Source organism: Sprattus sprattus (assembly GCF_963457725.1).
Source record: "Sprattus sprattus genome assembly, chromosome: 14".
Lineage (NCBI taxonomy): Eukaryota > Metazoa > Chordata > Actinopteri > Clupeiformes > Clupeidae > Sprattus > Sprattus sprattus.
Genome location: NC_137912.1, coordinates 5,923,995 through 5,938,994, shown reverse-complemented (window position 1 = coordinate 5,938,994; position 15,000 = coordinate 5,923,995). Strand labels below are relative to the sequence as shown.

Below are 15,000 nucleotides of genomic sequence, written 5' to 3'. Positions count from 1 at the left end.
CATCCGAGCTCATCCGAGTTGTCTGTGCAGTCCATGTTGTGGTCGCACTTCTTGTGCTTGCCTATGCACGGGCCATTGGCACAGCTGAACTGGTCAGGAGCACAGCGGACTGCAAAGTAATAAATAAATAAATAAATAAATAAGTGTGGAAAATAAGTCTGTTTAAATCACACAAGGTTGTAGACACTGAGGAAGACAAGATGTTGAAACATGCCTATCGTATTTTAAGTCAAACTATGCCCACTTGTTCTTTTTTCCCCGTTATGAACTGAAGGATTATTTAGTGAATTTTAGGGCGCACATCTCGTGGTTTGCTTAATTGTGCCTCACACTATGCCAGGCTCTCTAGAGTAACAGATACAATAGTTGCTTAACGGCTCTTCCAGCAAATGCACCCCCAGGCTGCTGGCTTTGCCACAACTCGTCAACCACAGTTCATTTCAGTCCAGTAGGGGGCGCCCTTACTTTCACACTTGTCCTCGTCGGAGCGGTCCTGGCAGTTGATCTCGCCGTTGCAGCGCAGCGCCAGGTCCACGCACTGCCGGCTGTCGCACTGGAACTCCATCTCGGAGCACACGGGGCAGTTGTGCTCGTCGCTGTTGTCGTCGCACTCGGCGTAGCCGTCGCAGCGCCACGCCTGCGGGATGCAGTACACCTCGCCCGACATGCACTGGAACTGCTCCGGGGAGCAGGTGGGCGGCTCTAAAGGGGAACGGGGGGGGGGGGGGGGGGGGGAGAGTGTGTTAATCGTAAGGTTCGTTCATGAATGTATAAATCAAATCAAATCAAACTTTATTTGTACGGCGCATTTCATACGCAAAGGTAACACAATGCGCCTCACAGTAGGAAAGAAGGGAAATAAAGGGGGGGGGGGGGGTTACAAATACTTGTAAAGAGACGTAGATAGATAAATAAGTAAACGTTCCATAAATGTAAAATAGATACATTTTACATGATAACAGGGCATCACATGACATCAGGGCATCACATAACGCATGTCAACAGGGCATCACATGTCAACAGGGCATCACATGTCAACAGTATAACAAATACTGTGAGTGTTCAATTGCTCAACAACTTAAAAGGGCAAAGTCAGAAATAGAAGTTGCCTAGATGTGTTTTTGAGGTGATGCTATCTAATATTAACTTATTTGGTACAATATTGTTAGTGGTGCTTTTTTTTTGTCCAAGAATTTTTTTTTTTTTCAAAGCAAAGAATGTGCTTTGTCTTAGGTTTACACAGAACAAGTCCCAATGGCACCTGAAACTTCTGCCTGAAGCCTCAATCCATGACGGTAAGAGCGCCTGGGAGTAGTCAGGTAAGGCTAAGCTAGGTGAGTGGTGTGTGTGTAGTCAGGTAAGGCTAAGCTAGGTGAGTGGTGTGTGTGTGGTCAGGTAAGGCTAAGCTAGGTGAGTGGTGTGTGTGTAGTCAGGTAAGGCTAAGCTAGGTGAGTGGTGTGTGTGTAGTCAGGTAAGGCTAAGCTAGGTGAGTGGTGTTTGTGTGGATGGTGTGTGGGACTGTTGTGTAGTGTGTAGTGAGGTAAGGCTTGGCAAGGCGAGTGGTGTGTGCCGTCAGGTAAGGCTAAGCTAGGCGAGTGGTGTGTGTGTGTGTGTGTGTGTGTGTGGGTAGTGTGTGGGATTGGGGTAGATGTGTGCCGTACCTCCACAGGTGAGCTCATCTTGCAGCAGCATGAGGTGCACGGGGCAGGAGCAGCGCGTCGACCCGTCTCCCTTCACGATGCATATATGAGAGCAGCCGCCATTATCAGACGTGCAGGGGTGCTTACCTGAGAGGGAGAGAAGGAAAGGAAGAGGGAGGGAGGGAGGGAGAGAGAGAAGGAGGGAGGGAACGAGAAGGAGCGAGGGAGAAAGAGAGAGAACGAGAGAGAGGAAGAGAGAAAGAGTGGAAGTTTTAAGACAAACATTCAATCAAGGAGCTCTTTTTCTTCACTATCCAACACTTTCTAGTCCGTCTTTGTGTCTCGTGCCAACCGTCAACATTGACTAATATCCTTCCTTGTTTGTGTGAGTGTGAGGGCAATTTTAATGTTCTACGAAGCCCTGTGTTTTGGTTGTACGCTTCTGAAACCCTGTAATGTGTCTGGCTAAGTGACTCTTTGAACTCTGCAGTGGAGAGGGTGTGTGTGTGTTTGTGTGTGTGTGTGTATCTGCACTGTGTGTGTATCTATACTATGTGTGTATTTCAGAGGTTGGTAAAGAGAGAGAATGCTGCATAGTACTCACTGCCTCTACGTTTCCTACCACAGTGTGTGTTCTTGTGTGTGTGTGTGTGTGTGTGTGTGTGTGTGTGTGTGTGTGTGTGATGGGGGGGGGGGGGGGGGGGGGGGGGGGGGGGGGGGGGGGGCAGTTCCACTCACTGTACTCGTCCATGTCGAGCTCGTGCACGGCGTGGATGTCACTGAGCGCGGCGATGCGAGCCTGGATCTTGGTGCGACCCTCGCGCGTTGGTCTTGTCGATGCGCTCGATCATCTGCTGCTGCCGGTCGATCCAGTACAGGTGGTCCCCGAACACAGTCAGCCCCACCGGCTGCAGGATGTTGGAGTCCTCGATCACGATCCGGTTGGCTCCTGAACAACGTGGGAGCAGAGAGGAGAGAAGGAGGAGGAGGAGGAGGGGATCAGGACGGGTGGAGGAAGAGGAGGAGGAGAAGAGGAGAGAGGAAGGGAGAGATCAGGAACCATGGAAACTGACCGACAGAGGAAAGGTTTGGTAGAAGGCAACCTGGAGTTACGGGGAAGGGGGGGAAGAGGACAACGGGGAGGGCTGGGCAGCGGAACACGGCGAGTACGGGGGGCAGCCGAGGACAAACAGAGTGTTAAAGCAGGAAGTATCTGGAGAGGGAAACCAAGGCATACAGACAGGATTTACAGGCGCTGGCTACAGGGCCGATGGCTTGCATAACTTCCTAATGTGTTGCAGGAGAGGGGGAAATGTCTTTCGTGTGTGTGATGAGAATAAGACTTCTGACTGATGGAATGCCAGACCCCCAATCAGAGGGGTGTGTGTGTGTGTGATGTGTGCACTTTGCCTCAACTTCCCCCAATAATGTCAGCGAATGGCACAGCTGTCCTTGCCTTGGTGCACAGACTGTCTACAGCTGACGATTCACACACACACACACACACCACACACACCACTCTCTCTCTCGCTTCTACAATCAGGCCGAGTGAATATTCTGAACACACACACACACACACACACACACACACACACACAAAGTTAGAATGTTAGTCTTTCTACTCCAGTCATCCTTTACTGCCATGAAGCTACAGAACCACCCACATGCTGATGACTAAAACACACCTCATCGTTCCCCCCTCGCACGCAATCATTCATCCTCACTCCGATCAGCATGCGTTCCTCCTCCAGAACCACAGACTCTCTTTCCCCCACAGAAGTAATAACACCTTTAAAAAGACCCACACAGCTCCCCTTACAGTCACACAGCAAACTAAACACTAACAGCGCTAGCAGCTCTAGCCATGGGCCTTGCAGGATTTCTGTAGTTCTTTGCTTGGGAAAGGCACTGAAGGCAGCAAATCTAACAATAGTTAGATAAACAAAAAGACGTATTACACCACTCCTGGTAATACACAGCATCAGCGAAACCCTTCATGACTGCATGAAAGAGGCCAAGTAGCCAGTCACTGATGTTTTAGCTAATTCTGTCTAAGCAAAACAAATCTAAACAAATAAAGACAAATAAAAGTGCTAGCCAGCTGAGCTGAATGCTTGTGGTGGACGTTGATCCAGTGGAGGTGGTGGGAGATCAGGGCTACGGTGTCCTGTTTTTACCCCTGTGACAGGCCCCCCTGGTGCCCCACCACAAGAGCGCCAAATCTCCCGTGGGCCAGCGTGTGTGTGTGTGTGTGTGTGTGTGTGTGTGTGTGTGTGTGTGTGTGTGTGTGTGTGTGACAGTGCGACGCTGGCAGCTCTGTTTGTTTACCCAGCGACAGCGCGGGTGTGTTGCGTTGCCACAGCCCCTGCCCACTATCTCTCTCTAATGCCCTGCTGCAGCTGACTGGCATTCCAATGGATGTGTGTCTGTGTGTGTCTGTGTGTGTGTGTGTGTGTGTGTGTGTGTGTGTGTGTGTGTGTAGCCATGTATGAATATACGTAAGCATCTGTGTGTAGTTGTGTATGTAAGTGTATGAGTGCGTGTGGGTTGTAAGTGTGTGTGTTTTCTACGTGTGCCGGCTGGCGCTCAGCTGAAATGCTTGTGGCTCTGGGCTTCATGCCAGTCCCACTCCCCTCAGATTCCACCCCCCCCCCCCCTCCAACTGCCCTGTATGGCTCATCACTAAAGCCCCGTCAGCAGAGATGTTCCAACCCTCCCAAACACCCATCAGCCCTCTCCTCCGTCAGCAGAGATGCTGCACCCCTCCCAAACGCCCATCAGCCCTCTCCTCCGTCAGCAGAGATGCTGCACCCCTCCCAAACACCCATCAGCCCTCTCCCCCATCAGCAGAGATGCTACACCCCTCCCAAACGCCCATCAGCCCTCTCCTCCGTCAGCAGAGATGCTGCACCCCTCCCAAACACCCATCAGCCCTCTCCCCCATCAGCAGAGATGCTGCACCCCTCCCAAACACCCATCAGCCCTCTCCCCCATCAGCAGAGATGCTCCAACACTCCCAAAACACCCATCACTCCTCTCCCCTCTCCCCCATCAGCAGAGATGCTGCACCCCTCCCAAACACCCATCAGCCCTCTCCCCCATCAGCAGAGATGCTGCACCCCTCCCAAACACCCATCACCCCTCTCCTCCATCCCTTTCTTTCCTCACGGACCCCTCTGTGGCAGAACCTAGGTAACGATTTACACCAGCCTGTGGCATAAGGGCCCATCACAGACAAATCCACATGGAGAGGTTAAGAGTGTTCCTGAGGGCCAACATAAATATCTCACTTTGCTTATGCAAGCGGCCCAGGATGATGTATATGCACTTAAAATGGTGTCTCCGCTTTAGAAACCCAGCCATTTCTCAACCCATAGCAAATTACTGGGCTTGAACGTTCACAATCCACGATAACTTAACATCCCTCTTCACCTCGGGGGGAGAGGCTGCCGCAAGCCGAGCCAAAGAAAGCCGAACCACTGGAACCGAAACGCCTTGATGGCTCCTTCGCACGCTACATCCATCAACAACACCCAATTGTTCTGATATAAAAACAAACATTTTGGCTGATCCAACAAGGTTCAAGCGCAGGATAAATTAATGTCAGGCTTTTTATTATGCCGTGACGCTAATCCAGTTTTTCCACAAGGTCTCGCTTCTTTACTTTCAATTTAGCCGACTCAAGGGCCTTGGCACCAGTAGGGGAAACAGGGGAACCCAATCGTGTCTGAGTGGGTGTGCCGGGCTCACCTGATAGGTCGCTGCTCTCGATGCGCCGGAGGTCGGAGTCCACCCAGAAGAGCTTGCCCGCCTCGTTGTCGATGGCGAGGGCCACCGGCTTTCCCAGGCCGCTGAAGAAGAGGACCTCACGCTCCGTGCCGTCCAACGCCGCCCGCTCGATCTTAGGCGAGCGCTCCTGGAGGTTGGTGAAGTACATGTACCTGTCGGGGGGGAGAGAGAGAGAGAGAGAGAGAGAGAGAGAGAGAGAGAGAGAAAGAGAGAGAGAGAGAGAGAGCAAGAGAGAGAGAAAGAGAAAGAGATGAACACAGAGTGAGACAGAAAGAGAGCAAAATGAAGAGTGTCAGCTGCGAATACTAAGTTAGGGATTTTGAGCATGACCTGCCTACGCTCTTGAGGACCACACCAGAACATAAACACAGTAGGGTTCACCAACAGTCATTTGGCGGTGGAGTTCGAAAGTGAATGAATGCAGATTGGCAAAATCACCCTATGATTTTAATACCCCACACTTGTGTCAAAAAAAAACCTGTGACATCACAGCTGTTCTCCGCGGAGCCAGCTCCCGACACCCTCCCCACAAATGATCAGGCTGGACTACCATAAACTGCTGAAAGCACAGACACATTTAACACCTGACCAACAACTCGAGAAGAACAACCAGTGACCCGGAGTTGAACTTGTGGAGACGGAACAACAACAAAACAAAAAAAGAGAATAGAATAGAAAAGAACAGAACATTGGCTCTGCGAGGGAGAGAAAGAATGAATGAAACAGTAGGAAGAGACAGAGAGTGCAAGACAGAGAGAGAGAGAGAGAGAGAGAGCGAGAGAGAGAGAGAGAGAGAGAGAGAGAGAGAGAGAGAGAGCGAGAGAGAGAGAGAGAGACATAGAAAGCAAGAAAGAGAGAGAGAGACAGAGAGAGACAGAGAGAGACAGAAAGAGAGAGAGAGACAGAGAGAGACAGAGAGAGACAGAGAGCAAGAAACATAGAGAGAGAAACATAGAAAGCAAAAGAGAGAGAGAAAAAGAGAACGAGAGAGAGAAAGAGACAGAAATGTGAGGAGGGCGGGGGTGGGGGGGGGGTGTCTTACCCTCGCTCTGGGTTGACGACGATGGCGCGGGGCTTGTCCTGCTCACCGCGGAGCACCACGCCCACCCGCGTGCCATCGGTGCGCGTGACGTTGATGACGTTGGTGACCTCGCTGGTCCAGTAGATGTAGCGGCTGTAGATGTCGATGCTCAGGTCAAACGGCTGCAGGCCCAGGTTAGGCCCGCCCAGTGAGTTGGACACAATGGTCATGCTCTGGAAAGCCATTGGAGGAAGTGCGGTGTCAATCAAACAGTGATGAGCAAGCATAGATCCATAACAACAACAACAAGATCAAAATTCTTGACATTACTAGAAGGGAGGGACATGTTTTCATAGTTAATACAACCAACTGTTTCGTTTCTGATTTCAGGAAGAAACATCTGAACCTGAACTATTCTAACAACTCTGGTTTTACATATAATTCCTCTTCCATCATTAGAACGATCATTAGACAGCTGAAGCTTTGGCACTGAATACTCATTTTAAGTGTATTTTCTTAAGAAGTCCTCTTGAATTCTGAACCCAGCTCTCACTGCTGCCGAGTGTGATGACAAAACACCTCATGATGGGCCTTGAGGATGCGCTGTCTATAAGGCAGTGTGGAACTACTGTACACTAGGCAGGTCTCCGTGAAATCTTGTTTGGTACTTATGTTAAGTTATGTTATATCATGTGGAGAACTTATATGTTATGTTATGTCTTGTTATGGTAGTGTGGTACGGTGTACTGTCCAAAGAATTTCAGTGCCCAGACAATAAAAGACTTGACCTGACTGATCTATGGGCTTCAATCACTGAGGAGAACTCCCTGTGCTTGTGTTGGGGTCTGCTATGATTTGACTTGGCCTCTGGTTAGAAAGCTTTATGCTACACAGGGCTTGCTCAGCATGGTGACCACAAAGATTATAATGTGCCACAAGGCTGGACTAACTCAAGTGTCAATCATCCAGCTACTATGGCAACAGGCCCCTGACAGCAGCCGAGCAATCACATACAAGGGCTTTGGTTTTAAGAGGAGCTAACTACTTAGTACTGTACTAAGCTTGGCTTAATCAACACATTAATAAACTAACTAGCTAACCAACCACTGAGCTTGGATTTCTGTTTCTAGAAGGAAAAAGGAGACGTAAGGGACTGATCCTGAACTCTTCGAGACTCTTAAGATTTTGGCTAGCTTTGCCAGGACTTTTTGGTTAGACTAGTTAACGTTAGAGCCTTGGGCCTGCCTGGGATCCTCCTGTAACTCTGATCTAGGGTCAGCGGGGGGGGGGGGGGGGGGCGCATACTTGATTGCCATCTTCCTGTGCACGGCGGATGACGTTCTGCTTGGAGTCAATCCAGTAGAGGTGCTTGTCCAGGGGGTCGTAGTCGATGGCGCGCACGTTCTTCAGGCTGTGGATGGGCAGGATGATGTCGGGGCTCTGCTGCTCGTCGATCACCATGCGGTTGATGGCCGTCTTCTGGCTGAACAGCAGGAAGGACGTCGGCGCTGTGCGAGAGAATGAATGACAGCAGAGAGAGAGAGAGAGAGAGAGATAGAGAGAGAATGACAACAGAAAGAGAATGACAGCAGAGAGAGAGAGAGAGAGAGAGAGAGAGAGAGAGAGAGAATGACAGCAGAGAGAGAGAGAGAGAGAGAGAATGACAGCAGAAAGAGAATGACAGCAGAGAGAGAGAGAGAGAGAGAGAGAGAGAGAGAGAAAGAGAGAGCAAGAGAGAGAGAGAGATAGAAAGAAAGAAAGAAAAAAAAATCAAGTTTAAAAAAAAGTCGAGGCTACAAGGGGACAAAGCGTCTTCTCACTAGCGGAACCCTTTGTTGATGTAAACTTGAACGCTTATGACGCCTGGAGGGGTGACGGCCGGTTTCCACCCAGCCTTCAGCGCCTCAGGCAGTCACTGCAAGTTTGACCTTTCACCTCTGCCTGCAAACGCGTGTGCAGATACTCAAGGGCCCCTTCACCAGAGGCCCCGGAGCCACTGACCTCACCAAAGGCCCCAAGAGCCACTGACCTCACCAGCTGCCTCCCCCCCAACCACCCCTCAACCTCAGCCCCGGCCAAAGCCTCCACCCCCACCCCTGTCCCCCTGCAGGAGTCCTGAGGCGATTATAAAGAGTGTTTTTACTATGTCAAACACAGCAGCGGAGCGGGGCGAAGCCAGGCTTACACTGGGCTCGGGTTAGTGTATGTGTGCCAACTTGGCAAGGACCCGGCTGACCACAAGGGCTTTAAAAAGAAAATACCCTGCCGCTGCTTCTCATGCCTGCCCCGGTGCTCACTGCTGCCGCTTCCAATCTTCAACCGGGCGGCACTGCAGACCCCCACCACACACACACACTCTCTGACACACACACACACACACACACACAGGCCTCAGCTATTCTGCCACATGCCCCTGGTATAGGCCCTGCTGGAGTAGCCATGCCAGCTCTAGATCTTGACTTGTGTTCAGTTTGACCACAAGCGTGACTGAAGGTTTGGTCACCACTATCCTGCTCTGGCTGTGTTGTTACTTCAGGGCAGAAGCTTATTGGCTGGATGACATACCCCCTCCATCATTCTTGGTTTTGTCTGTGCAGTACAGCGGTTTGAAAACTGCTTGCCTGGTCAGTTCAAGAGATGAGGGGAAAGAAAAAAAACACAACAAAAACAAAAACAAGAGTCCTCTCGAGTTACACGGCCTCGCCAAAACTAGTTCAACCAGCACGCATTCCAAACGAAATTCAATTAAGTTGATGTGATGCTGAAAAGCTGACGGCCTCGAGACGTACGTGGCAATTCCCTACGGTGGCTCACATGGCTCACTCTCTGAGTATGACTCATGGCAGTACAAGGAAACCAGCACCTACTATTTACTCCTACTTCTCCCATTTCTACTCCCACTCCTACTCCTCGTACTACTACTACTACTACTACTACTACTACTACTTTCCCGACAACGACAACAACACCACTTGAACAACTCCAACTCATCCTTCTCCTACAATAAAGAAAAAGAAACCACCACCAATACAACCTCAACGTTATTTAAAAGAAAAAGAAAATCAGCTTCAATAAACACACAATGAAGCCTGTTGATAAAATAAACAAGAGACTAGGCATGCTCAAGATCAAGGTATGCGCTTAGCTAACATCTACACGGGAAAATTCACTGGCAATGGGAGCAGCAAAAATTATATTATACATTTATCTTAACATCTATTGTATTCTACTCAGTCAGCAATCCAGGCTGCTGCTTCAATTAGCAGGGCGATTATTAGGAGGCCTCTGAAGAGACTGTTGACACAACACACATGGGAAAGCATTTACTCTCTGAAGCCAGACTGCTGAGGATCAGGGACCTCTCTCTCTCACTGCCGGCAGTTACTTTGGACCAGTTCTTCTGTCTGCAAACCTCAGAGCTGATGAACGAGGAAGCTTGCGTTGACTTTGTTAGTGTGAGTGTGAGAGTGTGTGACAAGAGCAATAAATGTCTCCTGGCTGCATGTTTCTTTAGTTGTCAGAGAAGACATGTCATATTATACCAAGAGCACAATCCACACTTCAGCAAGTTTTATACTAAATGTTCATGGTATAGTTAAGGGTCATGGTTTTAAGCGTATTTCCAACTCTTACTGGTTTTGACAGTCTCACCGAGATAGACCCTCTTTGTGTGAAATATGATGATCATATGTCTGTGTGTGTGTGTGTGTGTGTCTAAACGACAGAGCTAGTTGGCTCACCGCTGCAGGTCTTGTTGTCGTAGTTGAGGGAGTAGTGCGCGGGGCAGTGTGTGTGTGTGTGTGTGTGTGTGTGTGTGTGTGTGTGTGTGTGTGTGTGTGTGTGTGTGTGTGTCTCTAAACGACAGAGCTAGTTGGCTCACCGCTGCAGGTCTTGTTGTCGTAGTTGAGGGAGTAGTGCGAGGGGCAGTGTGTGTGTGTGTGTGTGTGTGTGTGTGTGTGTATGTGTGTGTGTATGTGTGTAGTCCGCTCACCGCTGCAGGTCTTGTTGTCGTAGTTGAGGGAGTAGTGCGCGGGGCAGCCGCACACGTAGCTGCTGATGGGCACGGCTAGGCACAGGTGTGAGCAGTGGCCGTTGGTGGAGGCGCAGGCGTTCCAGCCGCCCTGCCGCGACGAGTGGTACACCAGGATGTCCATCACGTAGTCCAGGTGGCCCTGGATGACCGTGCGGTTCTGCCCGCTGGTCTTGTTGGCCCGCTCGATGCTGCGCAGGCTCCAGTCGGTCCAGTAGATGTAGTCCTGGTACTGGGTGAGACCGAAGGGGTGCGGCAGGTCCTCGGCGATCACCTCCCGATCACCGCCTGGAAGAAAAAGAACAGATAGATAGATAGATAGATGGATACTTTATTAATCCCGAGGGAAATTAAGGTCATCCAGTAGCTAATACACTTAACCCACAAACATACATACATGAATCACAATAAAAACACTACACATAGGGGGAACATGTACACAGGGAGTGGGGGTGTTTACAGGTACAGGATAGATCTGGCCCTATATTACAGTGTGCATTCATTGTGATGGTGTTGATGTCCACGGGAACATCTATCATCTTTTTAGAGAAAAGAAGCATCTACGCAGGAAAATGTTCAGTAATGGTGAGACAGGAACTCTGGGACAACAACAGCATGAATATCAAAACTGGCCTTGCAGTTGTAAACTGGAGGGAAAAGTTCACCTACACGGTTTGCTTAGGTGTATGCTTGTGTGCTTAAGTTAAGTGACTAAAAGCAAGATAACCGCTGCATACCCTTGCCTCAAAAAGTTTCTCTTCTCCCACTTGCACTTCTTGTTAGGCACTAACTGTATTTCATTGGCTTTGTACCTATACTCTGCACAATGCCAATACAGTTAAATGTTATCTAATGTAATCAGGGCAAACAGGCTTTGTTTGGGCTCTTTTGATGTTGCCCCTAGCCTCCCCCTTCCCCTGTCTTCATCCTATAACAGCAGCCAGGCAGGCATGACCAGCTAATTGGGAACAGATTGCGTCAGAGTTAGGAGTTAGGGACCAGTCACACAGAGTTAGGGACCAGTCACACAGAGTTAGGAGTTAGGTACCAGTCACACCCGTTAGGAGTTAGGGACCAGTCACACAGAGTTAGGAGTTAGGGACCAGTCACACAGAGTTAGGGACCAGTCACACAGAGTTAGGAGCAGGGGACCAGTCACACAGAGTTAGGAGTTAGGGACCAGTCACACAGAGTTAGGGACCAGTCACACAAAGTTAGGGACCAGTCACACAGAGTTAGGAGCAGGGGACCAGAGTTAGGAGTTAGGGACCAGTCACAGAGTTAAGAGTTAGGGACCAGTCACACAGAGTTAGGGACCAGTCACACAGAGTTAGGGACCAGTCACACAGAGTTAGGGACCAGTCACACAGAGTTAGGGACCAGTCACACAGAGTTAGGAGTTAGGGACCAGTCACACAGAGTTAGGGACCAGTCACACAGAGTTAGGAGTTAGGGACCAGTCACACAGAGTTAGGGACCAGTCACACAGAGTTAGGAGTTAGGGACCAGTCACACAGAGTTAGGGACCAGACACACAGACTTAGGAGTTAGGGACCAGTCACACCGAGTTAGGGACCAGTCACACAGAGTTAGGAGTTAGGGACCAGTCACACAGAGTTAGGAGGGGGAGACGTCATGCTGGAGGAGAGGCTGCCAACCGTCAACCCAACTCCATATGGGAGAGTGTTTCTTTAGAAAGTGCTGTTTGCTCATTTTGTCATTATTTAAATTGGTAAAATTGGCAGGCGGCACAAAGCTAGTTCATGTTTTCAGTCTGCTCTTTAATCAAGCCCACACATTTCTACACAAACCTACTGCGCCAGTGCTTCCATTTATAGTTAACGCTAAGTCTAGTCCAGAAGGTGGACTCAAAATACTAAGAAAGGCCTTGAAAACTTCTCTACACAGGCGCAGGTAAACAAGCGACCTCTGATCAGGTTCTGCCCTTAGTTGCCCTAGAAAGGACGTCACAGAGCGGGTCGGGTCGGGTCGTTTACCCAGCATGTTGGAGGACTCGATGAGCGTGGTGTCCAGGTCGGTCCAGTAGAGGCGCCGCTCGGCGTAGTCGATGGTGAGACCGTTGGCCCGACCCACGTTGGCCACCAGGGTGATGCGGCCCATGCCGTTCATGGCCGCCCGGTCGATCTTCGGCCTGCCACCCCACTCCGTCCAGTACATGAACCTGAGAGACAGGGGAGTGAGGAAGAGGAGGAAGAGGAAGATGAGGAAGAGGGGAAAATACGACGAGGCTTAATTAGGTTTATTAGTGCAAGCTGGAGCACAGCTGTTATCTAGAGCACAGATAGCATGCAAGGTTGTGGTTTGAACAGGGGATAGAAGATAGCACTGAGGACATGTCCCCCCCCCAGATTCATAGTGACCCTGATCTGTCCCCACCACTCTCCCTACGTAAGCCGACAATCATCAGTTAATAACTCTGCACAACTGATTAGGCGATGTTAGCGCCCCCCCCCCCAGTTTAAAAATCCCATCTGCACCGCTGGGTTTGAAGGCAGGTAATGTAACGGGGCGTCTGTGAGGTCCTTATCGATGGTCGACCGTTCACTGTGTGTGTGTGTGTGTGTGTGTGTGTGTGTGTGTGTGTGTGTGACTGCCAGCATTGAGGTCTAATGAAAACAGATGACATGAAGTCTGTGTGGTCTGGGCGGCAGACTGGCACACGTATACTACAAAAGTGACTGACTAATGTGGAAATGGATGGAAAAAAAAAAGTGGGGAGAGAACAATATTAACTTGAACCCCCCAAAATCAGAGTTCATTCTTGGAGCTGCTTGACGGTTCCAGACTATAAACACCATTCAGGTGATGTGTGTGGACGGGCCTTCAATCACAGCCGTGCTGAAAGCCCCCAGGCATCTGTCCAGCGTTGGGGCCGCACGCAACATCCCATACCCCCCCCCCCCCCTCCCTCCTCTCCCATCCCCATCCTGTCCGCCTCACTCTCTCTCAGCTGGCAGAACACACTGTCTAACAAACATCTGACACCACACCGCAGCTCAACACTGCAAGCGCACGCGCACACACACACACACACACACACACACACACACACACACACACACACTCCTGGATCCTAAACTAAGGAGGCGGATGAATTGTAGCCTGTAACGAACAGCGTTTATCTATCTGGGGCGCGTTTCAAGACCCCGGTGCATTAACGGGCCTGATTCATGTGCGCCATAAAGCGGGCCCCGAGACCGAGTAAAGCCCCTGATCCATCAGAACCACGGAACAATAGTGGCGCGGGCCTGCACAGAAGCAGCCGTGTGCCAAGGGGGCCCATTCAAGGGTCAATGGAAACTCACTCCGCAGGCCAACAGTGAAAATGAATCACACACACACACACACCCACTGCCATCACCCCCTCCGAGTTCGGCTCCACTGGGTCTTTCTCAACAAATCTCGCTCCAACTTCACTGTTATTTACTGAAAGGGAGCTTTTCATTTGCCTGATTTGATTTCTCGTACTAATTTAACTGTTGGGAATACATAGTGAGTAAGTGAAAAAGAGAGCCATTTCTTAAATCCACACTTATTCAGACTGATATTGATGGTTCCAGTGGCAGAAAATCGTAAGTATGGCATTATGGTATTGGGTCTTCCCAACAGGTTGTGTTCACTTAGTTGTGACGTAAAGTGAAATTGACATCCATCATGAAGAAGGCAGCGGCACAGTGTTTGAACTTCTGCAAGCTCATCCACAGAGTACAGACCAAGCCAAAAAAGACTGATAAAATATCTATCTGTTTGCTTCCAACAACCAATGCTTTCACTCATCTCTCGCTCACCTCTCCCGTTCACCATCACTCACTCCCTCTTTCTCTCTCTCTCTCTCTCTCCCTCTCACCATCACTCACTCTCTCTTTCTCTCGCTCTCTCTCCCGTTCACCATCACTCACTCCCTCTTTCTCTCTCTCTCTCTCCCTCCCTCTCACCATCACTCACTCTCTCGCTCTCTCTCCCTCTCACCATCAATCATTCTCTTGCTCGCTCTTTCACCATCACTCGCTCTCTCTTTCTCTGTCTCTTTCTCTCTCTTTCACCACTCATTCTCTCTTGCTCTCTTTTCCTAGCTTTTTCCATCACACAGTCCCTCTCCATCATCTTCTCCTTCGTCATCCCCCTCTCTCTCTCTCTCTCTCTCTCTTACCCCTCTGCTGGATCCAGAGCCAGGGCCCGTGGGCTGTCCAAGTCCTTCCACACCAGAACCTGCCGGTGCTGCCCGTCCAGCTTGGCCACCTCGATCCGATTGGTTCCGGTGTCGGCCCAGTACAGGTTCTTCCCCAGCCAGTCCACCGCCATGCCCTCTGGGTAATCCAGGCCGAACTCCACCACGTGTTCCAGGGAGCTGCCGTTCATGAACGCCCGGCTGATGGTCTGGGAGATGGAGAGATGGAGAGGGGGAAGAAAGGAAAAGAAAAGTGGGAGTCACTCAGGGCGCAGATAGCACTGGTGACGGGGGGACAGTCATAGTGACCCTGATCCGTCCCCACCACTCT

At 50.3% G+C, this 15,000-nt stretch overlaps 1 protein-coding gene across 1 annotated transcript in view; it reads right to left on the bottom strand.

The window, feature by feature from the left end:
* Nucleotides 1–15,000, bottom strand: part of lrp6 (low density lipoprotein receptor-related protein 6) — a gene marked incomplete at its 5' end in the record, with an annotated part of 65,207 nt that overhangs the window by 7,056 nt on the left and 43,151 nt on the right. The window contains 11 exon segments of the mRNA XM_080851475.1: nt 1–109; nt 466–702; nt 1,662–1,787; nt 2,379–2,463; nt 2,465–2,589; nt 5,391–5,581; nt 6,472–6,683; nt 7,756–7,958; nt 10,442–10,768; nt 12,478–12,662; nt 14,652–14,878. The exon segment at nt 1–109 is cut by the window's left edge and continues 2 nt beyond it. Coding sequence (XP_080707601.1) covers nt 1–109; nt 466–702; nt 1,662–1,787; nt 2,379–2,463; nt 2,465–2,589; nt 5,391–5,581; nt 6,472–6,683; nt 7,756–7,958; nt 10,442–10,768; nt 12,478–12,662; nt 14,652–14,878 — 2,027 coding nt within the window.